This window comes from Trypanosoma brucei (genome assembly GCF_000002445.2).
Source record: "Trypanosoma brucei brucei TREU927 chromosome 11 chr11_scaffold01 genomic scaffold, whole genome shotgun sequence".
NCBI classification, from domain to species: domain Eukaryota; phylum Euglenozoa; class Kinetoplastea; order Trypanosomatida; family Trypanosomatidae; genus Trypanosoma; species Trypanosoma brucei.
The window spans coordinates 2,653,685-2,680,174 of record NT_165288.1 but is presented as its reverse complement, the minus strand read 5'-3'; the positions used below and the strand labels follow the sequence as shown (position 1 = coordinate 2,680,174).

Sequence of the window (26,490 nt, the reverse complement as noted above, 5' to 3'; positions counted from 1 at the left end):
ATAACATAGTGGAGGAAGCGCCCACACTTCCCCTGGCTTTGGCGACGCTGCATGCCTCTTCAAACAACTCACACCTCCCACCTACTCTGCCTTCCTAGCCTTATCCAGCCACCGCCGCAGCGTAGAGTGTGCCTGAGACGCCCCTCTCTTGGGTTTTGTGGCTGGATTTGGGGGACTACTGGCAACGGGAAACAAACCGGACTGGCTCCTCCTTGACTCCCGTCCACTGTTAAAAAATAATGAGTGTCGTCCACTAACAAGCCGTGGTAGAGACGAAGAAAACGACATAGGTGAAGCGAAGCTCGGAGGAACGGCGCTGCTTGTCGGTACGTCGAGGATACGAAACCTCACCACTAGTGACGTTACAATACGGCAAACACTTATCCACATTCGTTGACGCTTTCCCTCGTCTCGGTGAAACTTAACAAACTCTCGCTGTCCAACTGGAACCAACAGTTTACTCGTTGAAGGGAGAAGCTGAGACCTCCGTGCAGGACGCTGTGGTTTACTGCTGCTACCCGGCGTATGCTTCATCTTTTCCGTTGCACCTGACGTGCTTTTTTCAAGTCCATCGGTTTCGTGAGTCGTGGCAGTTTCACTTGTCGTCAGTTCGCCATCGCTGGAGTATCCTCCCTCTTCCTCCGTACCACACTCGCAATTGAGGTACACCTCAACATCAGAAGCGGTGTCCACAATTGCCTTCTCACACGCCTGATCTTTCTCGTCAGCGGCCTCTTCGGCTACTTTACGTGACGCCGTGCTTCGCGGACGGCTGTGACGGGCGGATTTTTTGATGACCGTGTTTGTCGTCAAAATGTGAGAACTGACGATACTCTGGCTGCGGCTCCGGCCTTCAGGTTGCTTGTTAACCTCCCCCTCCTCAGGCACGGGGCCTAAGGCAAGGCAGCCTATTGAGGCCTCAGATTGACACCGTAGCCGCTGCTCGATATCATGCGATGCAAATGACGGAACACCCGCTACCAAACGCGCATACCCAACGAAAAGCGTAGCCAGCACCCACAGCATAGCAGTTGGATGGGGTTTTTGACAAAAGGTTGAAGGGGTGTAAAAAGTGTCAAGATACGAACAGTGGGAGAGTAATGGAGGGAAAAGACCATCCACTGTTTGCTTGTGAATAAGTTGGACAAGCTCCTGGAAAACTACTGTTGATGATTCATTCCCTTCCCGCAGCAGTTCGATACATTTTGTCAGAGAAGTCGCACGACTTGGATTTGTCGAGGCCGCTGAACCACACATCACATGCTCTGCGCCCCTGGTGTTGTATATAGAATCCAATGTCCGCACTAACTTACAGAGAGCACTGACACTGAAATCACCAGCATCAGACCCCAGTTCAATCTTCCTTACAGCCTTCCAAGAGTGGTCATTTTGATCCTTCATCAAAGAGTTAATCCAGGCTACCAGAAGTGACTCGAGGGAGCAGCGCGCGTCCACAACACGTTCGTAAGCTTGCGTGCCCTGACCAACACACGAAGTCTCAATGGAACGCAGGCTGTGAGCATGCCTTTTCATCGATGCTGGGAAAACCGGGCACCCTGAACGGCACGAAAATGTTTTTGCCAAACGTTCCCACCGTTTACTCTCCTTCTTGGCGTCCCCACACATAGCGCGGTAGTTTCGCAACGTGGAGTCCAGCGTCCGGAGATCAAGCATCTGCTTTTCAACTAGCTGCATGGAGAGTGATTCGATTTTCAACTTCATCACCTCAGCCCCCTTTCGCTCTTCCTCGAGTCTCTCCTCCAGCTCCCTTATTGTTTCTTTACTATTACTCTCGCTAATAGAGAAGCGCACATTCGATTCCTTCAGAGACACTCTCAGCTCCTCTAACTTCGTTTGTACAACAAGGCGCCGCCATCGCAGGAAGCTACCCTCCACAACCATCCTCTGACGGACGCGCTTCAGGTATGCTACTACGTTGTCTCGGAGAATTCGGTTGCGCTGCACAACTGCTCGCCATGCTCGAAAAGCACTCCTTTTGCTGGCTTTTTCAATTTGCTTGACTGCAAATTGAAAAATATCCCCACGGCTATTCAACGCACTGTTCAAGTCAGTGACCCTATCAGAAAGATGCAACTCCGCCCTGCGACTCAGAAGATACTCATCCGACCACAAACGCAAGCCAAAGTAGTCAGCTGCTGGTACAAAACTGGGGTAACTGGGGGGTTCACGTCCACCCATATAAGGTGATTGCTTGAAATTTGTCGGAGCGAAGAGTCCCTTGAAGACAACGTCCCGAAGAAGCGGCCATAACGTCGCATAACGTGTATCACGCGAAAGAACTTCATTTAGTAGATGCGACGCCACACTAACAAGCAAACGGTTCGGAGGCACATCCGTACCCCTCCTTTCCCGTTCGGAGCGGGGCCCTAATGCAGTTATCAACACCTCATGAAGGCTCATCTCCGCCCACTGAATGGGGCACCGGAACCCTGAGGATTCAAAGGGGACGGGGAACCCTCGCGGCGGCTCACCCGCTTTGGATTCAGAGGCGTCCACACGGTTTCTAGGCGTAACACCTTTAGAGGGTGAGCCCCCTGGATAGCGGCCACTACGAACGTCATCGGGCATGCGGCCGGCACTGGAAGCGAGTGAAATTAACTTCACTGGAGCCATTCCCGACCCTGTACATGTTTGTTTTTTCTCTGTAGGCCGTAAAAAGCATGGTTCTGGTATCCTTTCAATAGGTGGGTCAAGCACACTGGGAGGGACGATCCCTTCGGTGCCTCCAACAAGCCCCTCTACGATGTTGTCAACCTTGGCGCGCAACATCACCCGCTCTTGTTTGTGTCTCATCTGCCCACGAGCCTCTATTTCCCTTATCCTTGCGTTAACTTCCATCGCTTCACGCTGCATCCTTCGTGCCTCGCGACGCACGTTGGTGTACACCGGTGCAGAGCTTCTTAACCTCTCCTCATGGTGACCACTGGGACCAGATGGATTCATATTGCTTCCTATCTGTTCGGGCAATGATCAATCCCTTGCCTTTTCCCCTTTCTTTTTCGTCTCAGGGGAGAACACCAGTGTTCGCCCCTTGATGTGCTGCCGCGCAACTGTCTCTCGCAACCCAGTTGGCTGTCAAACACGGGGAAAGGAACTAATGAAGCAACAACTAAAAGTATTTTGTACCTTTGGGGGACGGAAATATATATATGAAAGTTTATATATGTAAAAGAAATTGAAAGAAGAGGGACATAAGTGGGAAAAAAGCTTGGGGCGAATGAGTACCAACCAAAAAATTTAAGCACGAGGGTAACACCGACATGCCACGCAAACACGGCGGGGGGACAAAGAGGACATAGAAAAACATGCGGCTACTTAAGGATACGCCTATCTTCGCTCTAACACTACATCAACCAACCAGGGAAACTGGACGGAGCCGCACTCTCTTTCTTTCTCTGTGTTCCCTCACCTTCTCCGTCGCCCGCCTTAATTTATGACGCATAAAGATACATTGGAGTTACAAAGCAAACCTCTAGGACAGCGTATAACGAAATACGCTAAGATAACTTAAGTCAATAACACGAAGGAGAGTGTGTGCGGCAGAGCGTGACGGGATGAAAGAATGTAAGGGAGTGAAAATTGAAAATAAAATGAAAAACAAAAACACGGGTGCCACCTCACTAGAAAACATTTGTAGCGTAACCTGTGCTACTTATTACATACAACGTCTTACCAACAGTTTCTACTACAGAATCGTGGAAAGACAAGATGTCCAGCAGGTTCAGTAGCTTGTCGTTGTCCAATTTCCTCAGCTCTTCTCTGTAGCGGACGGGAAAGTTGCTGTGCATTGTATCGCTTTTGTTGCGAACAAAAGTGTCCTGAGCCTCAATTGATACAATCAGCTTACTCATGTTATCATGATGCTCCTGTATCTCATCCTGCACACTCTGCACCAGTGCCTGCATGGAGCGCAGCGCTGTATCATACTTGGGCGTACGCAGCGCAGCGGTTGCCATGTCTAGGCGACGAATGAGCTCACGCTTCATTCTATCGATATCTAAACGTTCAGTCTTCAATGCAGATTGGACCTCAGTGCGAAGTGCTTCACAATCCACTTCAAAACGGGCAAGCCTACGATTGACCTTGTCCTGGAGTGACTGCGCCTCGTTGGTTTTTTCCTCTAACTCAGCTTTCTTTTCCTCAAGAAGGCCACTTAGTACCGCATTTGCCGAAGCGAGCTTTTCCACTTCCCCCTGCATTTCTAACCGTATCTGCGTCCGCAAAAGCTCCAGTGCTGCGGCAGGGTCATCTCCCAATAAAAAGTTGAGACCATTGCCCTGTCTAGACATGAAGGCATCGTTTAAGGACTGCTGGCGCGCATTTACTTCAACAACTTGGGCCCGGAGCATGTTTATAACGAGTAGGTGATAATCAGGGAGGAGAGCATCACGCTCAGTCTCTTCCATTGCCCAAATATTGCTTCGCTGGTCTTCTTCCGCTAAAGTTAACGAAGAAATAGCATATGTGATCTTATCGGCACCCGCAAAAGATTTGCTACGCTTAGACTTTTTGCCTTTCTTTCCTCTCGAATTCCGCCCCCCTTTTCCCTTCGTGCTCGTGCGTCCACTGCCTCGACTTAAACGAGACCCCCGCCGAGATGACCCCTTCGATCCCCTGCTTGAGGGCCTCCCAATCGATGAAGGTCGCTTTTTCCCTCCTTTCGCCCCACCTCTTGATTTGGGGGACTTGCCCCTTTTCCCCACGCTGCCACCACCTGTGCTCTGAGACGTCAGAGAAATCGAACCAGTTGCCTTCCCCTTCAATGATCCCTTCCGCGCCCCTCCTGAGGGGTTTGAGGCAGAAATCGGTGGTCTGCCCGTCGCCTTGCCCTGCTTCGCAGATTTCACCTTTATCTGAGGAAGTAAAGACGGTGCGCTACTGGTCTTCTTGCCAGCCGATTTCTTGGAGGATTCACTCCTTTTTCGGCCTCTGTCCAAATTGCGTAGGGTCTGCGCGGAGGCACCAATGGATGACGCCGACTGACTTATTGTCATGGCTGATTTCACGAAAGAGTCAGCATCGTCACTTGCCCGTTTTCGGTTGTCAATCCACTGCCCAACGCATCCAGCATCCTCCACATCCTTGGACTTCATTATTAGCGTCTCCGCCAGCTGTTACCTCTTTTTTTTATTGTATATTTCAACACTTTCTACCCTTCCTGTAGCTAGTGGGTTTCCTTTCACTCAAAGTTCGTTTTCCTCCCACCTACTTATAGGAATGTACTAATTGCTAACGGAGAGAGAGACACGCACGAGCGAAATCGAATATAAGTAAGGGAAAGACATTTTTTTTCCGCACAATAAAATAAGGGAAAACCAAAATCGTACCGGTGCCTCGAGGAAGCAGCAAGTGGTCGCAACAAAATTAACTGCAAACATCAAAAGGATGTAGGTTGGTAACAAAATAAAATAAAAAAAGACGCTTGTGCGTGCGCGTGAAGGAGAAAAGCTTGCATTTCATGCAGAGCGCGTCGCACATCCCTGAAACCGCACAGTTTCGACAGGTCTGAAACGCACTGCCGCAAGACCCCTTGAAACTACGCCATCACCGCCCTCCACCAGCAACAAATCAGCTGCAGAGGGAAGAGAAGATTCCATTTGATTATTCCTGTTGATCCTAGATCCCAGTTCTCCCATTTTTCGTTTTAAAACCGCCGTCATTAATATCAGGAACTTTTTCTTCCCCACGCTCGACATCCTGCCGATCATGAACGCCAGCCGCTGATGGAGTGTATGGTAGAGCGCGGCGGAAATACAAAGTCGTACTTCAACATCAGTAACGTCGCAAAAAGAACCCAGCCGCTGCAGGTCAAAGGAATGTTTCCGCACCAGGCGACGCAGCGTAGCAGTCGCAAGGGCAAGAGGTTGTAATATAGTGCGCACATGCGGCCTAAAAAAGGCAGCGTTGGCCTTCAGTTTGTCCAAGAAGAAGCGGGACCAGAGCAGACCGATCTCGTATAACGTCTGCACCACACGGGACTTACTGTTTATTTGTCGGCAGAGTGCCGTCATCGGCGTTCGAAGTCGAAGTATCCTGATAAAACGTAGTGAGGAAAGTAGTGGCTCACACCCTGTCCTGGGACGCACGGCGAGATATGGCATCATCTTGGCCAGCCGCGCCCAGTCCACTGCAAACTCCAAGGTTACCGGATCCCAAAGGAGCCCACACCAGCGTACGGGTTGGCCACAAGTCACTCTTCTCAATTTCTCCTCCTGGCAGAAGAAACCAATTTCGGACCAACCACTGCGTAAAGCGTCTTCGCACCGTGACGCTGCAGCACGAGAGAGTGTTACCACCAGTACATCATCCACGCGACGCAGCAACAGCGCTGGTTCCTCGTGTTCAGAGAGAATACTGGAAAGGGCCGCATCAACTCGCTCGAGAAGTTGATCACAAAGCAACATCGCCACAGCAGATCCTTGATTTATACCCATACGCTGTATGTACATCTTGCCGTTCAGCATCACGAGGTGCGACTGCAGATGTTTCTGCAGCACACTTCTTATCTCCTCGCCGCTTACCAAGGAATCGGAGCCTACCGACTGTTCCTCATAAGCAATGCATCCTCGAGCAATACCATAGAGAACGCCTTCTTGTACGTACCTCCCGGGTACAAGTTTGACACGTTTGCTCAACTGTAGCTTCCGGTGCTTGACAGTCGAACCATTCGTCTCCTTCATCGACGATAATTGACTTTCTGCATGACTACTTCTAGTCTTTTTGCTAACATTTTTGACCGTAGTCAGCGTAACAACGGTCAGCTTAAGTGAGTAATAAGTCTCGTGCGTGACGAGACCCCGCATGATATTCACTACTGCCTCCTGCGGTAAATGGTCGTAACACCGCGCGGCGTCGCCACGCACCATTGTTACGGCAGTAGCATCCGCCAACAGCGCCGCTGATGTTTCACCCTGTACCAACGTGGGTATGGTACAAAACTGCCTTGCGCATTGAATAAATGACCGCACTTCAATATATTCATCATTGTGAGATCCAATGGCGCGTTGCCTTGCCCCTGTTGTAATACGTCGCTCCTCCACCCCCGCATCAAGGCACCGCAAAGCATCCCGTAAAACAGCAGAGTTAGGGGACGGCCACATGGCTTTACCATCCGTTGCCAAATACTTCCCCGCCTTTGCAAGGGCTGAAGCAAGCGTTGACGACCCAACCCCGTCGGCAGCTTTCAAAAGCGAGCGCTGCCAGCCAAACCGAGGACGGGCGATGGGCCGCAGTTTACTACCATCAACTAAAAAACGGACATCCGAATATAAAAGTGGTGAGGAACTGTCACGGAGTTTGCAAACATCGCTTACGCCGCCACTGTCATCACCTACCGGCTGTGACGAGGGTCCTATCAGTTGCATCAGTCCTTCGGAAGTCACACGCTCCAGCGCCATTGGCGGTAACCCCGCGTGCCCCCTCATTTGTGGGTCTGATAAAGTATCGGAGCGCATTCTTTTTACGCGACGAATGCACACACGTCGCATTTCACGACGAGTGAGGCGTACCCAAACAGCCCTTGGTATGAAAAAAAATATATACGGGCTTTTAGAGGTACAAGCAACATGGAACGAACGACGGATCAAAAATGGTACCACGCATTGATAGAGGAAGAGCACAAGCTGCAGGAACACTCGCTGCTGAATCATGGACCGCCGCTTTCGTGCAGGCTCCTTCGTGTAGAAACCACGTAGCCAAGGAATCCTCGAAACGGGCACCCCATCCAAGAAATGACTCAAAAGAAATACCTCATGTCTTCCGCAGCACAACCAATCCACAGTAACCTCGCGCAACCTTGTCAGCACAGTTCCTTCTTCACCCCAAAATTTAACCCGATCGGCAGTTACCGCACCGCCAACAAAACGTGGAGGGACACGCCACCACATCATGTTAAAGAGAGTTTCCAGATACGAAGCCACAACGGGCTCCGGCACAGTCAGCTCACCAACAGGAATCGCGCGCATCTTATTCTCCTGCCCGGCGGTCTGCGCCTTCTGAGAAATGCTGGTAACAGATTTGCCACGTTTTTCCAAGAATTCGGTATGTTTTATCGCAGCCCCGCGTATGTTCATACGGCACACGCTCCCCAGCGCACAGTGCAGCACATGGATGAGATACTCCTTGACGGTTCCATTACCAGACACAGCGTCGTCGTGAACAGGCAACAAAGTGTACGGGAAAACGGCATTAACTTGATTTCTAGCCTGCGCCAAGACAACACAACTATCGCCGCAGCAATTCGTGGCGGAACCTGTGGCGACGCCGCAGAGACGCTGAGAAATGTCCCTATCGGACGAGGGAGAGCAGCTCGATTTGTGATGCTCTATCCACAACTGTTCCAGGATGAGAGTAACGGCATGGCGAGCATCCGCGGTACTCCTCAAGGGTGACTGTTCAACAAGATGCAGGCGAGGAACATTTAAACGATACAATGCCACAGGGGATGATGTCCCCTCGATACAGAAGCAGTGAGGGTCATTCTGCGTTAGTGTTTCAGTCCGTGACACCTTTAATTTTCCCTCCCACCAGCCAGCACCTGGCTGACGCTTCACCGCGCAGGAGGCGCTACGCTTCAGAGGGGGGCCCAACACCTGTAGGCCACCACCAGACGCCTCAAATTGCACAACTATAGGGGCCCAGAGTACGATGAAACTGACAGCTGTTGGCCCAATCTGCGAGAAGAGAGCGTCCCAAAAGGGGTGCTTCAGTACTGAGGAAGTTAGCGGCCTCCCATGAAAATGTGTTGGCACCGATGGCTGCGGATGGTCTCCATCCATTTTATTACTACACGAAGACAGTACCGCGACAGAACGTACGGACCGCTGGGGTGGAGGCGCGGACCGTGAAACATACACTACAACATGAAAGTTTCCCGTCGGGGGCACAACGACAACGTTCGAGTTTGAGGGAGGTAAAGTGGTGGAATTTTCCTGAGGTGTGCTCCAACGCAGCTGCAAACCGATATAGTTATGCAAGAAGTCCTTTAAACTAAACGGACCGTCATACCCCGGCACAGAGGGGAACATTTGTGCCATGTAGTCGGCTGTCCAACGTTAGTGGAAATATTGGCACTACGTGCAGTCCTGAGCGTTTTTTCGCCCCCTTTTTCGACTTTCAGTGGCCCCCTTCCCTTGTCCCATTATGCCATTTGCGGGATATTATGCAGTAGGAGACAAAACGACGACTGAAGTAGATCACGAAAAAGGTACCTTAACACTAGCACATACAAAAGTTAAAAACATTCTGAAAAGTTTAAAACAGTTATGCAGACAGAAACAGCATTACTTTTCCTTCGCACATCTGGCTTCACCCTCCCCCTGCTTTACACTTTCCATTTTATTGTTGCTTCTTCGTCAGGGCACATGAAAGTAAGTAAAAATACGCGCTGATATCAGTGGAGGGGAGTTTCAAATGTGTGGCGGTGCGCTCAGCAACGAAAGCAAAAGAAATGGAGAGCCAAATAAGAAAAAAAGGTCGCAACTAACAACCAGAAAATGCTGTTTCGTGATCCTACAGTGTAACCGAGACATTTTCGTATATTGTCTCCACAGCCTTGAAGCAACTTGATAAAGGAGGGGCATTGTAGAACACTACACCACCCACATGATTCCTGGCCCTTGTCACGCACAACCATGTGTAGCTCGGGAGCAACACCCACAGCTCATTTGCTCCGCGCAATGTTATACTCGTGTCGGAAGTTACTCCATTAGTGTCAGCGGAGGTACGGGCACCAGCGCACTCGATTGCCCGGTGCTCCCCAAAATCATGAGAGCCTCTACGTTCAGCGCGAACACATTTGATGAATTTTCGCATGGGGGCTGACAGGGAGAACTGTACACTCCGAAAGTAATCCTGCAGTGATGAGCCGACCAACACCCCGTCACACCACACAGTGAACTGAAAGGTTGACTTTGTATTGGGCAACTTCCCAGCCCCAGATAAAGGATCAACAAAGCACGGTGTTGCGTTAGACGAGCTGTGACCGGCAGCGGGGGAGAGGGTGTTTTGATGTCCCTTAACTCGGTGTGCATCTCCACCATCGTTGGACCCAGGCGCACGGCTGGGGGCGCACACGCCGCTGCTTAGGCAATCTGCCACGCAATCCGTAAGCTTTTTACACGCACTCAGGAGGGGTGTGTACATTGTGTCGTAAAGGCCTTCGTCACAAACTACAACAGTCAACAGGCTCTCAGCGCGATACACACAACAATAAAATGGGACCTCTCCCACAAATATGGTGAAGCTTGGCAGTTCGGGATCCATAAGAAAAAGACATATGAGCTGAGAGATCATGTCCTGAGGGGCGTTTGATACAACTACTTTCAACGTTTTGCCAATGAACACAGCATAACGGCAGCTAGTCCACAGCAAGCGCTCCTCCGCACCTTCTACAGCTGGCTCAGAGTCGGTGTGATTTGGAATACCGTGGCATTCTTTTCCCCAACAAGAGGTGTGCCTCCTCTTTATACTCGAAGATAAGAACGAAAGATGGCGTAACACTATGCTGTGACACATGAATTGGACATCTGACGGAGTTGCACGCATTACAGCGGGAAAAGTCAGCAGACCCCCCGTTGCTGCTAACGTCATCAGGTGACGCTTCCAACGCTGTACATTATGCAAGGTGCTTCTAGAGCTACCCATCGCATCGATTGAAATTATTGACGAAGAAAGGGAAGAACGTCTTGACTCTGCTTGTGACGGCGGTTGCAGGTCACCAGATTTCGGGACAGTGTGGTGATTAGCATCAGGATCAACAACTAGCACAGACGTTTGCAGTAGCGTAGCAAACTTCTCAAAGTGGGTTCGTAACGCGGCACGCGCCACACCGCAATCCTCACCCGAGGCCACTTCCCGGGGATTGTTCACTAGCGCAGAAACACTCCCCATGCCATATCGCAGAACGAAGGCATCAAACCCTAGATGTACGAGCGGCAGCACCACAGAAGCGTTATAAGCAGGAGTAGTTTCAACAGCAATCCAAAGATCTGCAAACGGGTTGCAAAGAGTAATGATGGAATGGCTGAGGCGTATTTCCTCCACTGGTGATTTCGCCCGTGAAGACAAGGGGATGAAGCGCTCCATTAAGCACGTCATGCCGATGCAGAAACCTACTTGGTTCATCTGCTGGTCGGGATGAGTTCGTGCGGGGTAAAAAAAGATGACGTTATCAATGGCCCGCTCCTCCTTCCCACCTGAAAGAGTGGGGCAATATATACACAAGGTGATGAGGCACGGTTCATTGTCTTTGCTCGCGTTGCTGCTTAGCGAATTCGACGCTACAATATCACCGAGTAGGTGCATCACTGTCCTGCATCTAATTTGTAGGTGGTGACAATTTTTTTTTTTAATCACGATTTTTTATTTTTGGTTTGTTGGTGCAGTTTTTGGCAAAAAAAAAGAGGGGAAAGAAAATGCACTGCGCTGGCACTCTCACAGGTGAAAATATCGGACAAAAACAATGACAACAATACGAAACGCCTGCGCACGACACAACGACAAGTCCTTGTGAACAAGTAATGCAAACACGGTAGTGAAAAATGTCTGTTAGTAGCGGGTTATATTCAATGCACCGCTTCTAACCTCCACAGTCTGTGGGAATACCGTTACGAAACGTGTGATACGAGGAAAGTAAAATAAAAAAAGAAAGCTAGACGCAGTCACCACCTAATGCCGTCTCCCTCACCCACTATACCAACTACTTGTTCACCTCCCCCTTCCTCAGGGGAGAAACGTCGAACTCCTTCCATGCATCGATTAGCTCGTTCACGTTATTACCCAAACCCGACGGTCCGCGCCGAAGAACCCGCTCGACACCACACCGAAGTTCCACACGGGCGGCCGGGTGCGAGAGCGATTGCTGCTGCCCATGAGGGGCGTCGCTGCCGTCTGTAGAGGCACATTCACTATTGTCATGGCTCGCCGGTGGCCATAATGTGTAGGATTCCTCCGGAACGGAGGCAACAACGGGCGGCGGCGGTGGCGGAATACGCGAAGCACAAAGTTCCACAACGGCGCGAAAAGCCAATGGTTCATATTGTGCCAACAACTGTTGAGAGCGAGGAAGAAGCATAACATTTTGCCGCCCTAATTCATTGCGGAGGTGCTGCCATCCCGTTCCATGCTCGCGGGCGGCGCTGTCGACGTTTTTCCGGACGATTGCACGCTCCCAGTGCGCCTGCTGTTCCACACGGTACCGCGTTTGTGTGCGCATGAGAAAAAATAGTCGCTTTAGTCCAACCTTTCTTTCAAGACGTGCGCGGCCCCGCAGCATACTGCGGATACGGTCAAGCTCCAACTTCGCCCTGTAGTGTTGGACACATACAGTACGCCGCAACATGTTTGATCACACAATTGGTGACAACTGCGTGATTAATACGAGTTAACGAGAGACGGTCGCAGCCACTACTACTTCTTTTGCTGCGATCGCCACACCAATTGCCGAGTGTTCAAAGCTCGAGCGTAACTTAAAACAAAGTGAAGATGAGGGTACTTTGCTGAATGCGGGACAAAAAAAAGGCGTGGTAACACCGCTACCCTCGCTAATGAAAGAATGAAAAATGGGGGAAACAGCTTCTGTTTCTCTCCTCACTTTTGCTGTGTTTCTGCACTACCACTATACCTCGCACTAGCAATACATACTTTTATGTATATACAATCAGAATAGGTGAAAAAATAAAGAAAAAAGGGTTTGTAAACAGTTACCTCCATGATATCACATAGCAGAAATGAAATGCGACCGAGCCACCCACAGGAAAAGGGAGCAGATACAGAATTTGCCTCTACTACCCACTGCTTACCTGAGGGAACAAAAGTAAATGGTATAAGAAGAAGGCGAGAAAAAAGTAAAACAAATCAAAAATGAAACATATGTGCATACTGTGGAGTAACGAGAAAAGAGCATGAAAATGTGTGAGTCACATGCCCGTATCCTTCCGCTGCTTACGCTTCTTCCTGATCCTGGATGTTGAAGTACTTCAACTGGTATGTGTCCTTCCCCTTTGCGAGAATACGAATCCAATCACGGAGGTCCTTTTTCTTGAGGAACTTCTTCGTCAGGTATTTGAAGTACTTCTTGCGGTAAGCCATAGTCGTCGTGATGGATAGCGTGTTTTCACGCATGTTGACGCGTACCTTCGAGGTGAGCTTTCCCTTGCGGCCGTTTAGCTTCACATTATCCTGAAAGTACTGCTGGAAGTTGCTCAGAATATCATCACTGAAGATACCGTCGCTGGCGGGGATGCTGCAGTCAATCTTGAACACCTTCTTTCCCTTCGCAAGCTGCCTCTGGCGAGTGAAGCCGCGAGAGCCGACCTTTGCGCGGACAGCAACCATATTCTCTTTTCTCTCCCCTACGTCAACCCATTCAGCAAAAAGAAAAATGTGTTAAGGTTTACAAAAAAGAGGAAAAAAACATAGACAGGAACAGCAGAGACGGTGCTGGGTTACTTTAAGGGTAACACAGCCAAACCAAAATGAGACTGGACGCGAATGCAGAGAAAGGTGGACAGGGAAATGCTATTAAAGAAGAGGTTAGCGCGCACAGAGAAGGGAGGAATATCGCAGCGTGAGTAAACACACTCTTCCTCACCCTCACACATTGGTGCATGACGCGCGGCCCCCTCCGTCTCGGTGCCTATAGCAGTGATCCACAAACACAAAGCGCCTGCCTCACATCCCTCCATCCTATTCTCTTAACGACACCTTCATTCATCTTCCTACGCACCTCCACACTTTTTTTTTGCTACCGTGCGCTCATTTCGATAATTCCGCCTTCACTATCCCCCATTTTGTACTCTTCAGCTGCTATCGTCCCCATCCACCGGCACATTGGCGTCAGTCGTCACCACGTCGACATCATCACCCGCAGCATAGCTATCTTCCGCGTTTTTGGCGTCCCCGTCATACACGGGCATTCCGGAAGTCGTTGCAGCAAAGTCGTTGTTTCCATCGGCAACAACCTTGCGCCACATGCGCTCAAGTTCTTCATCGCGAGAGTGACCTTCTTCGAACTGTCCCTTCCTGCCGTTGAGGGTGAGGCCACTGGGGTTCGGGTGGCGTCCGGGTTGAATGAACCAGCGGTAATACTCATCGTCGTATATCTTCTCTTCCTGTGTCGCAATCTCAGTTTTGTATCCGAACTTTCCTGTGGTTGCATTGAGCCGAAGATTACGGGCCCATGGTTCCACGCTTGTACCTGCAGTTTCAAGTGTGTTGAAAAGGCGCTCTTGCAGTAGCTGTGCGTCATTCTCTTCCTCTTGCGCAATACCCTCAACGGCATCACGCGAAGGCCAGTAATTCCGCACGCCTCGACCCTCTTCATCGTAAACAGCTCGCTCTGCAGAACGGTATTGGGACTCAAAATACTCAAGTGATCCCTCAGTGAAGCCGTCACGACGCCACGACGACGCCCTGTCTTCCCATGGGTGCCGCGCCATCTCATAAAAGCTAACATTTGTCGGCACAGATGCATTGCTCTGCAGCGGCGGTACTTTAGGTTCCCCCTTGTCGTCTACCTCGCCAAGACCATCCAAAACTTGGACGCCTCCTGCGTCTTGCAGCATTCCAGCGAGTCGGGAGGCTTTACCGCAGTGAGTGGGAACGTGGAGAGCGGCCGTGGAATCCATATCGTACGTTAGTGGTGCCCGCAACCGCAAGATGTCGGAGTCGTCCACATCCTGTAGCGTACGAGGGTTCCAGCGCGGCCGCAGTACAAACCGATGCCCATCAATTTCAACATCACGTTCGAAAACCTCCTCGAAGTCAGGAAGCGGACGCGTTGGTCTGTGAGTGTGGTGGATATTATGCCGCCGCTCCTCCTTGATTTCTTCCCATTTCTCCACAGATTTGTCCGTATGAACTCCTACACGGTAAAAGTCGGGTCGACGCATGAGCCGCGTAAAATACTTGAACTCCGTTCCTAGCGTTTCTGCGAGCGGCATAACATTCTCTGCCGCGCCATCCCCGCGCACTTCCTGCAGCAACCCAAACGCCGCCCGGAGCGCAAAAGGAGACTGCAGCAACAACTGGTGTTTCACAGCATAGGCCCACTCAGAGAAGTACAGGGTACAGCGCTTCACAATAAAATAGATGGGTGGGTACCTCAGTTTTTCTTTCGGATCCTCGATGCCCGGATCCGTATGCAGGACTTGCATCAACTCCTCGTCGCTATGAATAGGGCATGTGTCCAATGTCGGAAGGTACCAACCCAAATCGATGTTCCGATCCCGGGGCATACCAAGCGCATCCAATATCCGACTCTTCAGTCGGCTAATTGTGGTAGCTTGGAGGACTTCGTCAGTACCTTGTGGCCCACTCCTTCTACAACTTATCTCGAAAACAAACTCAAACGATACGATCTTCCCCTCACACCCTTCAAGACGCGCATACACATGCCGCGGATGCGGCGCCTCCTTCAGACTGCAGTAAGCATCATACTCCCTTTGCCTCTGCTGACTCCAAGCAGCAGCCCTCTCCGCATCACGGTGAGTTACGACATCCGTCGCCCCGCGTCGCTCCAACACGTACGCCCTGAACATCTCCGACGTGTGCTTCAACACCACACTATCTTCTGGAGGCGTAATGTCCCACGGGGAAAGTGTGTACCGCAGGCGATGTTCGCCCAATCGCTGCACACCAGCTGCTACGCTCCCTAGTGTGTAGGGTGTGATATGAGACTCGTCACTTGTGTTGTGGGTCGACTGAAATGGCAGTTGTTCAATTTCTGTTAGGGTCCTCATGATGTCATTGACTGATGGTTGATCAGCAAAGGCATCCTCTACCCAACGCGCCCTTGTAGGGGTTATTGCCGCGCGCTCCATTGCGGAAGAATGTGATTCTTTCATCTTGAAGCACGTCTCCAACAAGTGCCCAAGCTGCCACGCAACGGCATCGTTGTGCATATGCTCGGTTGTGTCGAACCATTCTTTGATGTGGTAAGTCATATCAGGAATAGTTGTGAAGAGGTCAGTCCACCCCAGCCTCAGTGCGTCACCAGCGAAAAGAGAAGCGCCGGTCAAAACAACAAACTCCGCCAACCCCGGATACTTGAGAGACGTTTCGGGTCGCGCGAGCAGGCGCGTCATACCGCCGTACGGTGTAATGCCCACGTTAGGGCCATCAAATATAAACTCTGAAGAATCCTTAAGGGCGCAATACTTCGCGAAGAGAGATAGACCACACCCAGTGCCGCGGCACTTGCCGTTAGTCAACGTCATAAGGGGGCGGGGCGCAGTGTATACACGCCATATGAGTGACGCGTGCTGGCGGAGGGCATCATCTACACGATCCTCGTACCTTGAGGCGTCCCGCAGCAACTTGTTTACTTCACGTTCGTCCGCTTTCTCCAAAAGCATAGCACATCTTCTGGTTGTCGAAGACGATGACAGCGTTGCCGATGAAGCGCTCGGCAGTCCTCCAGCACCACTTCTCTCAAGAATGGCTGCTGCGCGCTCACGCAACATCGCCGCCATGTGCAGCTCAAACCCAACAATCTCAAAGTTGAGACCCCCACAGAAGTAATCAGTAAGACCTGACTGAGCAGCTTCAAGAACACTAAGCTTCGAGTACACAGCATTCGTTGCCTTGTCAATCTCCTTGCTCAACTCACTAGCCGTCTTAGCACTCAACGCTTGATTACATTGGGGTTCGTTTATCATAATGGTCTTTGAGAAACGCCCATCGTTGCCAGTGATAGTGCGGTTTGCGTTGAGTGGACGTGACATGGCTTGCATCATCTTCTGATCAAATTCACCAAAAAATGGAGCGTTAACACCCGGTACTCTCCCGTTACTGTGTCCCCGGTTGTCTACCTTAAAGTATGGAATTCCTTTAGTATCAGAATGTGCCATTAGCGGCCCCAATAAACTGCGTGACGGAAGCACACTGAGATCAATATCACCTTCACCTGGCCGTCGCTTCGTGAACATTTTGTTCCAATGCTCTGGGTGCGAGAAAACCCGATAGTTAGGGTCAAATGATGAACTCAAGTCGGGGTGGTGTCCAAACGTTGGGTCCTGTGAAGCAAACCATGCGTATGAGCCGTCTTCCCCATCCTCGGGATAGCAGTGGTTGGCATTACCACCATCCTCTGGAGTCCCAATGCGCGTCGGGTGCAACTGGTCGTTAAAGTCGAATGCTACACGCTGGTGACGATGTGGAAGTCTAGCTTGCCCCTGCTCTTTTCCCCAGTGCATGTAGTCAATGTAGTCTTTGTTAACACGAAACCTCTGATGGGTATTGTAGTGGGTGAGAAATTGTATGCCAGACTGCCGATTCGGATGATTTGCGTACCGTTGGTAAAATCGGAACTCTATCGGCATCGCAAGCGGCCGATACTCGCGAACATCAAGCGTCTTCAAACCACGCCGCGCACTACCGTATAGGACTGGCGGAGTAAACCACCGACCATCGTGCAACAACCTCCTTCGCTCCATACCTACCCGCGTTCTATGACCCACACTACTAGTAGATGATGTCCCCTTCTGACTAAAACCTTAACTTTGCTCCCAGTGGCTAATAGAAGCTTCACCAGATTAGTGTATGCCTATATACACCACGGATAAGCACACACGCACAAGAGTGTGGATTTGTCACGTGCCTCCAGTCCGCTATCACAGTACTGGATGGAACCGTGTGAAGACAAGAGTGGTGATATCGTGATAAAACTCCCCCTCTGTGTCTAAGAGCGCACTGCAACTCTCTCTGGTCAACACCCAAGGGACCAGACTAAACAAGACAGCAGTGGCTACCGCAACAAAGTGCAAGAAGTGTGTATGAGAAAGTGAAGGAATGCCTTTAATAAACGCACCAAAAAAAGATAATAATTACACACGCATACCTTTGTTGCACTGAAGAAGACACACAACCAACTTGTAATAGCTCCGGGTCAACGTCAACCCATACAAGGAACAAAGAAAGGCAAGTAACTATACCGCACCCTCCGTTTGGCTGCCCCGCAGAGCTAACAGTGAACAAACATATATATATATATACACACAAATGTGCGCAACAAACACACCACTTCGTTGGTTTTAAAAAAAAAAACAGTTAAACAGCACTCGTTAAGAACAAATATAAACTAACACCACCACAAAAAAAATAATAATAACGGTAATAGACTAACAACGTGTGAGAGAAAGTTAAAAACTACAGCTAGAGTAATGTTGTAAATGATAGTACTAACGTCCTGCAAAGTCCGCATACACCGCTTTGCTAATAAACCCAACATATGGTTTCCCCTCTCACAAACTGACCATCAGCAGAAACGCAGCACCCGCCCAACACAGGCAGCGACGTCTAGACAGTCTAACCTATTGGGCCTGCCCTACAATTTGGAGGGCTGCGTGCAGTTCTTGAAGACATTCTGGTACATATCCCACTCTCTGTTCATAAACACGCACAACTCAACCTGCTTGTCGCGGCGCAACAGATATTCACGATCAAACGTATGTAACTGCTCAAAGGCCATAGCTACCGCAGACTGTGTTATGATGGGAAGCTGGTTGTAAAGTGAGCCAGAAAGCACACCACTCGATAGCGGCGGCACACGCAACACATCTCCATCACCTCTTACGAACTCGTGAAACACATTTCGGTATGCACGTGAAAGCTCAACTGCTGCCTCGCGCTCTGACCAGGCACCCTCACGGAAATCGGGGTCAACCACGTGAATGACGTTAGCCCTCTCGCCGTATTTGTAAAATTTGGTGTCACACACACGGGAAATGGCCTGCACCACCTCATCGGGAAACGGACCACGAAGACCTAACATGTTGTAGATCGCCCCAGAGGCGCCGGTTGCGCCCACCGCCGTCGTGAAGATGTGGCGCAAGTTGGCCGGGTCCACAATAAACGTGCTTTCGTCCGGCTCACTGCCAGCCCGTACAAGGCCACCTTGTAGAGTCATCTGCATACCAAGAACGCCGTATGGCACGACAACAACCTTGCGCAGGAACTGATCACGGGGTGATACTTGATACCTTGCATTGTACTCCCGTCGGGTAAGGAAGGCCACTGCGCCAAGGCCCAGCACGACACGCACCCACGGAAATGGCTTCACAATGTTAACGCCAAAAAGTGGTCGCGGAGCGCGTTTGCGGCCATCCTTTGTCAATGCAGAGGCGTACGACACCATCTCTAGGTCTAGAAGAATCGATGATGTTGAAGAAATGAGGGGAAACGTAGTGGAGAGGTGTACAACAACCAACAGTGAGGAGGTGAAAACGGATCAGTCTATCCCACACATTCAGCGAAGCAAAGAATGGAGCACACAGAAAAGGAATGAAATCATGTGGTGGTTTGCTAGGCCCAGACACCTAAGCCAATAAAAACAACACTGAAGGAAAACTACTCACCAGGACCGTCAACGGTAAAAATGTCCGCCAAAACCGTTCATTCGTCCGGGTCCAAAACTGGAACTAAAAGCCGGGCCACCTGGGGGCAAAAAGTTGTCAGGATCGGGTTCCCCAGGAAACGTTGAACCGTACCGACCAGGAGGCCGCACCCTAGGCGGGACATCGCCCGGAAACATTGGATTGTAGCGAGCAGGGACTATATGCGAGCCTTGGAAGGCTTCACGGCCGAGCATCATGCCGCCACCCATACCAAAACCTCCACCACCGGGGATGAGATCCGCTTCGCCGTAACGGGCGCCGGGAGGACGCGGGACCACTCCCGCAAATAGCAAACTGCCTTGGGAAGGCACGGGAGGGGAAGGAGGAGGGGCGGGTCCACCGCAGTGGAATTCAAGAGGACGAGGTTGCGTCTCCCGCGGGCTCGGCAATTCCCGTCCACAGTCACTGTCTTGCGCTGCAGAAAACTTCTCATTCTGCTCGGAACCACGACCGGTATTGCCGATTGCAGACTGAAGCAAACAACGCAGTCGGTGAAGAGCTGACCCGAGACTCTCAGCAGTCCACATTGCTGCCGCTGAAGCCCCCGATCCCGTTTGCTGCCCTAAAACAAGTGAGGCAAGGGGTTCATCTTCAATGCAAAATGACGTGTTTAGGGGTTGGTGTGACCGTTCCCTATCACTCCGCTGGGTAATCATCACCAAATGAGTTTTGTCCATAGGAACCCATTTAACTGTCAAAAAACTGTCAGCGCCATCATTGTAACACACCTCAATAACTGCAGGTCCCGATGGACTTTCACGAAGCGACCTCCATCCGGTCGTTGAGCCCGGCGACGCAGCTGGACTCCGGTCGGGATGACAACACGACCAAGTTTTGTTGTCACCGGCGTCTGCGTCTTGAACTGCAGAAATCATAAGAAAAACTGCCCGTGCAATAGGCACCTCCGTTGCATTTAAAGCTTCCACAAGTTCCATGTCTGTCATTGTAGTACTGTGAAACTATGCTCTCCACCTGTGAGAGATTGCTTGTAACCTCAATCTAAGAAAATAAATAATACACAAGGATAAAAACACCGCGATGTACATCGTTTACCTTCACGACTCCTACGCACAATATTCCACAGCAACGGTTTACCCGCGGCGGATTCAAGGCCTCCGCAGCACGTCCTTCAAAAGGTAATCAAGTCCAGTCCTGCAAACAGCAAAGACTGCGGAGAGAGGAGAACAGCATCAAATAGCCCTCTAAGCGTTACTCGTAGCCGACATCGACCAATGGAGAACTTGAAACGCTGGGTACGACGGAGTTTTTAAATAAATAAGCACGAAATAAGAAAAATGTACAAAATAAGTAAAAGCGAATGGACGAACAGATATACATATCCTTCACAAACATTTCTCTGGTATGTGCTCAAAACACTCTTCTCGGTGCGGACCAAGTGGAAAATACACCTGCCCTAACACACAAAAAAAAAACTTTTAATATATGTCTTCTCCCTTCATCCTTCCTTGCTTTCTAATTACATAACAAATACTACACCATTCATCGTGATCGACAAGCATCAGAGTTTGGAGACCCTTCCGCTCCAGAACAGGGATTGGTACCACAGCCACACCTTCCTATCCGCTAGCCGGCGTATTACCACTTTTTGTTGCTGTTGCTGACTGGCCCGGTTTATCCCTGTAGTGACTTTTTTCTAGCAATATCCTCCTTCAACGATTTCCTGTGTTGTGTCAAGGTTGCATGATTCTTAAAGTTCTCGCGGAGGAGCATCTCACGCTGAGTTTCGAGAGCTTCGGTTGCCTCACGCTTAGCAATTAGTTGCAATACCACCTCTACTTTGTTAAATTCAGCGACACGTTTCTTTTGAAGCACGGCAAAGGCTTTTGCCTCCATGAGATCTCGCTCACGCTCGCGTTTAAGCATGATTTCTTCCGCCTGGTGGCGCTGAATCTCATCATGGCGTTCCTTGAATTTTTCCTGCTTCTTCAAAGATACCTCCTTTAGACTGATTTGCTTCTCTGCGGTCAACGTAAGCACGCCCTTCAAACGCTCTCGCTTCTCGGCCTCTTTCTTCGCACGCTCCGCAACCTCCTCCTCCCGTTGCTTAGTGAGCTGCCGCAGACGGTTCTCCACCTCTTGTTGCTGTCCAAGCGCGGCCTGGCGCACCTCTTCTTCGCGCAGCAGGGCTCGCTGACGCGCCTGCTCCCTCAACTCTTGCGATTTGGCGGCCCTCGCGGCAAGTAATTCTTGTGCCTCCCGTTGTTTGCGTTCTCGTTCCTCTTGCACAAGCTGTACTTTTGCATCCCTCTCCTCATACTTCCGCCTGAGTATTTCACTTTGCTGCTCCTGCATCTCTGCCATACGTTCTATTCGTGCCTGCCGCTCCTCAGCATTTTTCTTCCGCCGAATACGACGCTGTTCCAACAGGTGGTCCCGCGCAGCCTGCTGCCTGGCGGTCCGTTCCTCGGCGCGTTCAAGCCGTTCCTGCAACTCCCGCTGATATTCCTTCTCCCGTTCGGCATTACGTTCTTGCTGAAGCTTGATTCGAGCAGCAGCGTTTTGCTGCGCGATGAGATCCTCTTCCCTCTTGCGTCGTACCTTCTCCATCATCATTTCCTGTAGTCGTTCGTTCCGGAGTTCTATCAATCGCTCCCGCTCTTGTAAGTTCTTTGCACGGTTAGCCTCAACCTCTAACTTCCTCTCGGCACACTCAAACAAGCGCTTCTGCTTCTCCAGAGCATCCCGTATCATTGCAGACTTAGCCACCTCAATATTGACCTGCCGCTTCCTACGAAACGCCTCAACTAGATCCGGGAGGCTTACTGCGCAACATAACGAGCAGTACTCATTTCGCACCTGCTCCAAGATTGATATAACTGATGCTTTATGTTGCTTCATACGAATACTCTTCACCATTGTACGGTCCTCAGGGTCCGTTGGAAGAAGTGGAGCGTCATCCCCTATCTCGTGAACTAACAAGTCTGGAACTGTGATACCACAGCGCAGCATTACAAGAGCGGAGCGCGGTGAATTGACAACAGGAACAACTCTGCCCTTCACTTCTTCTACTCGCCATGACTGCAATGATGTGAAGTTCTTGGGCATACGTCCGTTCCACATCCAGCGAAGGTCTGTGTGGCTCATGTCTACTTTGAAGGATTCACCATACTCCGGTGGGGGTTTCAGGAGGACACGTAAAACCTCCGCGCAATGCTCAGCGTTCCACGAAGAGTAGTCCTGTCCCGTACACACAGTCCAATTACAACCTCCAGGAGCCAAAAACTCTGTATCAAACAAAGGAGACTGCACACGAAGCGGTGCCCGTCTCGGCAAACTACGAAACCGCCGGCCCCCTTTGGACTTCCCCTCTTGCGTACGGCCTAAAGGCTCCTTCCCCTCCGCTTCCTCGATTTTCACCGTAGGATCAGCACCTTGTGGTGGTCGCCGCGGTACCTGAAGCGAAACCCTTTGTCCTTTTGTTCCCCTCCTTCTCGCTGATGAAGAAAGCACATCCTCAGGGTCCTCTTCAGGCGCGCGTATTGACAATGGTGAGTACGTTGACGTATTATCTCGGTTATTACCAGCAGTGCCCTGCTGATTGGGAGGATTATTAGTAGAAACATCTAGGGGTGTCACCGATGGTACCGCGGGTAGTGCCCCCCTACTATTTCCTCCATCCGCTGCAGAGTATGGCACACTCCCATGCCTACCAGCAGCTTGTTGCTTTGTGCTAGTGTTTCCCCCAGTGCCACCTGCTGCGAAAACGGGTGCTCCAAATCTTTTCTCCAATCCCCACCTGGCCCCACCTCGAGTCTTGCGTCTTTCGTGGAGGAGATCGGCTGCTGTTGGCTCATCCATCCCCGGGACGCGTCTATCGAAATCCGTAGGAGCCTGCTTGACGCTCATTGTGCACGTTGTGTCCGGCGGGCCAAGGTGGTGCTTGAATAACTCCGCTTCATATTTCTCATACTCACACATAAGCTTCCCACGAGACCGTATGTCAGTAATTTTTGGTATGTTAGGGATAACAATAGTGGGCCCACGGTCCTTCGCACTGCTATACTTGCGGTTGAGGGACATTTCCACAGCCACAGCCTCAGTCAAAGCAAACCTCTCGTCACACGCACAAATGCACGATGTGGTCAGGCGCTTGGAGCGTCTTAACGAAAAAAGGGCACACTCTGGATTCCCACGCGCACACAAACACCGGCCCTCTAACAACTTCCCTTTGAGGCACAAAAAATTATTGAGATGACGGCTCTGGGACATGGGAAAGACAAACAGAGCAAGTGCTCAAGCACAGGAACGACAGCAGTCGTTAGGAATAGTCAGGGTAAAAGTATGGAAAAAAAAATAGTAGGTTAGAATGCTTAAGAAGTGAATGTAGAGGGCATTCAGGTTACTTTTGCCAGCAACATATTCCATGTCGTCATTAGTTGCACTCCCTCCACATGTTGGAGAATGTGTGGACCCAAGCTCAACCTCCAGGGTAGTTCCCTTTTTTTGATTCCTAAACCCGTCATACTCACATCTCCCTACACATCTTTCCATTGATGTACATGACCCTGTTGTCCAACCCGACACGGTTCTAAATCCTCTCGTGAACGACGGTAGCACCTTTTTCTAAGTAGTCCTTGCGTGACAGGCACATATGTGGAAATGTTGGCATTGATGCAACAACAGACCCGCCGATCCACGCGGCCAAGTCACGGTCCCGGAAAGCCACACAATTCGCCTCACACTCCGCGCTTGCAGGTAGCGCTGACACTTCACGGCGTAGCCTTTGCTCAATTCCGGGGAACATGGTGTTGCCACCACCCAACACAATGCTCTTCAGAAGGTGAGGTCGAGTGAAGTGTGGGGCGGACTCCACAACTTTTGCTATCGCATCTGTCCAACCTCCAGCACCAACCCCGCTAGCATCTACATTCACTTCTGCATTATTCCTACCACAACACCCAATGTCACCCTCTGCTGATGGATTGAAGAGGAGCTCGGGCACCATAAACTGGCTCTCCTCAACATAAATCCGTTGCTCGTCTGGTAGGCCATAATACTCTTTCTGTAACTTTTTGTGCATCTTCTTCACCTCCTCCTGTACATCGGCTGCAACGTAACAAAGGGTGTGCTTGACGTCCTCCACAACTCGGCGGTCATTCGGAGTGGAGAGCGGGTATCCCTTCGCGCGCAGGAACGCCAGAAGTCTATCAGTTAGCACGCGGCCGGCTACGTCAGATGTGTGCGTGGCGTACTGCAAGTTGTAACCCTCCCATACGGCATTGAAGTTCGTGCATCCCTCGCCACTATCAACCACAAGACCTGTCGTTCTTCCCGTGGAGAAGACTGTCGTCGCGGAGGCGGCAACGAGGCCCAACTGAGGAAGACCAAAGCTCTCAAACATCATTTCACAGAGCCTCTCTCGGTCTTCACGTGAAGTGCGCACAGATTCCACCCACAACATCATCGTGTTACTCGGTACAAGTGGAAGCCGACTATAGAAAACATCTTGCAAAAAGTGTTCCACCTCGGGCATGCTTGTGATGCGGCGGTTCCGTACGGGGTAGCTAAGGTTGAGCATACCCTCCTGCGCGCATGCGGCATCTCCTGCGTAGTCGTCACTGTAATGTTGCATAAGGGACCCAACAAGACCGCGTTGTCGCGGCACGCCCACGACTGTGCTCGAGATGACACGCGGGGCCTCCTCACCCGCGAAGCCAACGCGCGTCTTGTTAGATCCCATATCAAATACAACAACGGGCTGTTGTTGTACCATCTTTCTCTAATATGTATCAATGAATGAGACTGGGGATAAGCTGCCGCCACGTCCCCAAAGACTGAAGCAAACAGGGCGGGAAACAGGATAACAACGAAAAGAGAGACAGGAAAGGGATAAAGAAGACAGGAAAAACAGCTACCGGCAAATGACGTGATGGCACCAGCACAAGAAGGATATGTTTCCTCTCGTTCAAGCAAACGAACGGCTTCCATTGACGATTCTGAAACTACGACTCTGATGAGGAGTGTCGTGCACAATTTGAGCTCAACCATTAATACACGAATGCACCCTTGTGCGAACCTCAGGTTAAATGGCGGATCTTCTCACTACGCAGCAAACATACGGATGCGATTTTGGACTTCTTCCACGCTTTCCCCCCCCCCCTCTGCTATCCCCTCTCTTCATCCTCTTCGAAGTATGGAGCAAATCGCCAAATGTGTGGGAGTCGTGACGATTCTAAACAATGACAATACACAAACGCAGAAACTTCAGCTACCACTACCTCTACTTACACAAGCAACAGAACACCATACGTACGGTTCAGATCATGGGATCAGCAGTGGAAGGGTCACAGCTATGAGTTAGAGGAATAAAACAACACTGGCGAAAAGGTGGAACCTACGGTAACTGAACCCCGGGACCGTACTTCCAACGGCCTTTAATCACTCCGCGGTGCAAAGTCACCGGAACGACTAATGTAATGCGACCCCACTGGCGGTTCGAATACTTTGGGACAATCGCCAATGACGTCCCTGGTCCCCTCAATTGCCTCCCTGTGAGCCGCCAAAACGTTGCTCATCTCCCGATTGCGCTGATAAAACTCGTGCTCATTTATGGCACCTAAGATCCACCGCTGTTTGTGGGTGTTGAAGCTGAATGGCTGCTGACGAAAGTAAAGGAGGACAGCAACAAGGGAAACGCCAACAAGCACTACCGATAGAAAAACTTGATCTGGAACTAACAACATAAGGAAAATTTTACCTTCGCGATGCGTCCGCTGCGCTTGTTGAATGGAAGCGACGCGCGCGTGGGCATTCATGTTACTGTTGCGGTACAACATCCCCTTCTCGGAGGCACGGGCCCCGGGGGAAAAGGCGTGTAAATACGGCTTTATCGCCCTCAGTGAAGTGCGTCGAAGCATGACGATCCTCTTTTAATAACCTTTTTACCCTTACTGCTTCGTTCGCTTTAACGTTCGCTTACTGGCGTTGTTGTCGCTGCTTTCTTCACGCGGATCCCTACACTTGTAAACAAATCAATTTGCTTCCTACAGAAGGTAAAAAAGTGTGCTACTATTCGCGAGTACGATATTGCTTTATCAAGTTTACAAGAGTGTGG

At 50.6% G+C, this 26,490-nt stretch overlaps 12 protein-coding genes across 12 annotated transcripts; all 12 read right to left on the bottom strand.

The window, feature by feature from the left end:
• Positions 1-81: 81 nt before the first annotated feature.
• Tb11.01.1970 (hypothetical protein, conserved) lies at positions 82-2,964 on the bottom strand (the record flags this gene model as incomplete). The annotated part of the gene is made up of 1 exon (XM_823992.1): positions 82-2,964. One exon carries the CDS (start codon positions 2,962-2,964, stop codon positions 82-84), a length of 2,883 nt encoding a protein of 960 aa, XP_829085.1.
• Positions 2,965-3,641: 677 nt separating this feature from the next.
• On the bottom strand, positions 3,642-5,114 carry Tb11.01.1960 (hypothetical protein, conserved; the record flags this gene model as incomplete). The annotated part of the gene is made up of 1 exon (XM_823991.1): positions 3,642-5,114. The coding sequence occupies one exon, from the start codon at positions 5,112-5,114 to the stop codon at positions 3,642-3,644; it is 1,473 nt and encodes a 490-aa protein (XP_829084.1).
• Positions 5,115-5,477: 363 nt separating this feature from the next.
• Tb11.01.1950 (telomerase reverse transcriptase, putative) lies at positions 5,478-9,056 on the bottom strand (the record flags this gene model as incomplete). The annotated part of the gene is made up of 1 exon (XM_823990.1): positions 5,478-9,056. The coding sequence occupies one exon, from the start codon at positions 9,054-9,056 to the stop codon at positions 5,478-5,480; it is 3,579 nt and encodes a 1,192-aa protein (XP_829083.1).
• A 475-nt stretch (positions 9,057-9,531) lies between these two features.
• Tb11.01.1940 (hypothetical protein, conserved) lies at positions 9,532-11,325 on the bottom strand (the record flags this gene model as incomplete). Its single annotated transcript, XM_823989.1, has 1 exon — positions 9,532-11,325. One exon carries the CDS (start codon positions 11,323-11,325, stop codon positions 9,532-9,534), a length of 1,794 nt encoding a protein of 597 aa, XP_829082.1.
• A 394-nt stretch (positions 11,326-11,719) lies between these two features.
• Tb11.01.1930 (hypothetical protein, conserved) lies at positions 11,720-12,361 on the bottom strand (the record flags this gene model as incomplete). The annotated part of the gene is made up of 1 exon (XM_823988.1): positions 11,720-12,361. One exon carries the CDS (start codon positions 12,359-12,361, stop codon positions 11,720-11,722), a length of 642 nt encoding a protein of 213 aa, XP_829081.1.
• A 602-nt stretch (positions 12,362-12,963) lies between these two features.
• On the bottom strand, positions 12,964-13,356 carry Tb11.01.1920 (60S ribosomal protein L22, putative; the record flags this gene model as incomplete). The annotated part of the gene is made up of 1 exon (XM_823987.1): positions 12,964-13,356. The coding sequence occupies one exon, from the start codon at positions 13,354-13,356 to the stop codon at positions 12,964-12,966; it is 393 nt and encodes a 130-aa protein (XP_829080.1).
• A 464-nt stretch (positions 13,357-13,820) lies between these two features.
• Positions 13,821-17,456, bottom strand: Tb11.01.1910 (hypothetical protein, conserved; the record flags this gene model as incomplete). Its single annotated transcript, XM_823986.1, has 1 exon — positions 13,821-17,456. The coding sequence occupies one exon, from the start codon at positions 17,454-17,456 to the stop codon at positions 13,821-13,823; it is 3,636 nt and encodes a 1,211-aa protein (XP_829079.1).
• Positions 17,457-18,346: 890 nt separating this feature from the next.
• Positions 18,347-19,156, bottom strand: Tb11.01.1900 (hypothetical protein, conserved; the record flags this gene model as incomplete). Its single annotated transcript, XM_823985.1, has 1 exon — positions 18,347-19,156. The coding sequence occupies one exon, from the start codon at positions 19,154-19,156 to the stop codon at positions 18,347-18,349; it is 810 nt and encodes a 269-aa protein (XP_829078.1).
• A 228-nt stretch (positions 19,157-19,384) lies between these two features.
• Tb11.01.1890 (hypothetical protein, conserved) lies at positions 19,385-20,359 on the bottom strand (the record flags this gene model as incomplete). Its single annotated transcript, XM_823984.1, has 1 exon — positions 19,385-20,359. One exon carries the CDS (start codon positions 20,357-20,359, stop codon positions 19,385-19,387), a length of 975 nt encoding a protein of 324 aa, XP_829077.1.
• Positions 20,360-21,047: 688 nt separating this feature from the next.
• On the bottom strand, positions 21,048-23,645 carry Tb11.01.1880 (hypothetical protein, conserved; the record flags this gene model as incomplete). The annotated part of the gene is made up of 1 exon (XM_823983.1): positions 21,048-23,645. One exon carries the CDS (start codon positions 23,643-23,645, stop codon positions 21,048-21,050), a length of 2,598 nt encoding a protein of 865 aa, XP_829076.1.
• Positions 23,646-23,964: 319 nt separating this feature from the next.
• Positions 23,965-25,149, bottom strand: Tb11.01.1870 (actin-like protein, putative; the record flags this gene model as incomplete). Its single annotated transcript, XM_823982.1, has 1 exon — positions 23,965-25,149. The coding sequence occupies one exon, from the start codon at positions 25,147-25,149 to the stop codon at positions 23,965-23,967; it is 1,185 nt and encodes a 394-aa protein (XP_829075.1).
• Positions 25,150-25,810: 661 nt separating this feature from the next.
• On the bottom strand, positions 25,811-26,293 carry Tb11.01.1860 (hypothetical protein, conserved; the record flags this gene model as incomplete). The annotated part of the gene is made up of 1 exon (XM_823981.1): positions 25,811-26,293. The coding sequence occupies one exon, from the start codon at positions 26,291-26,293 to the stop codon at positions 25,811-25,813; it is 483 nt and encodes a 160-aa protein (XP_829074.1).
• Positions 26,294-26,490: the final 197 nt, after the last annotated feature.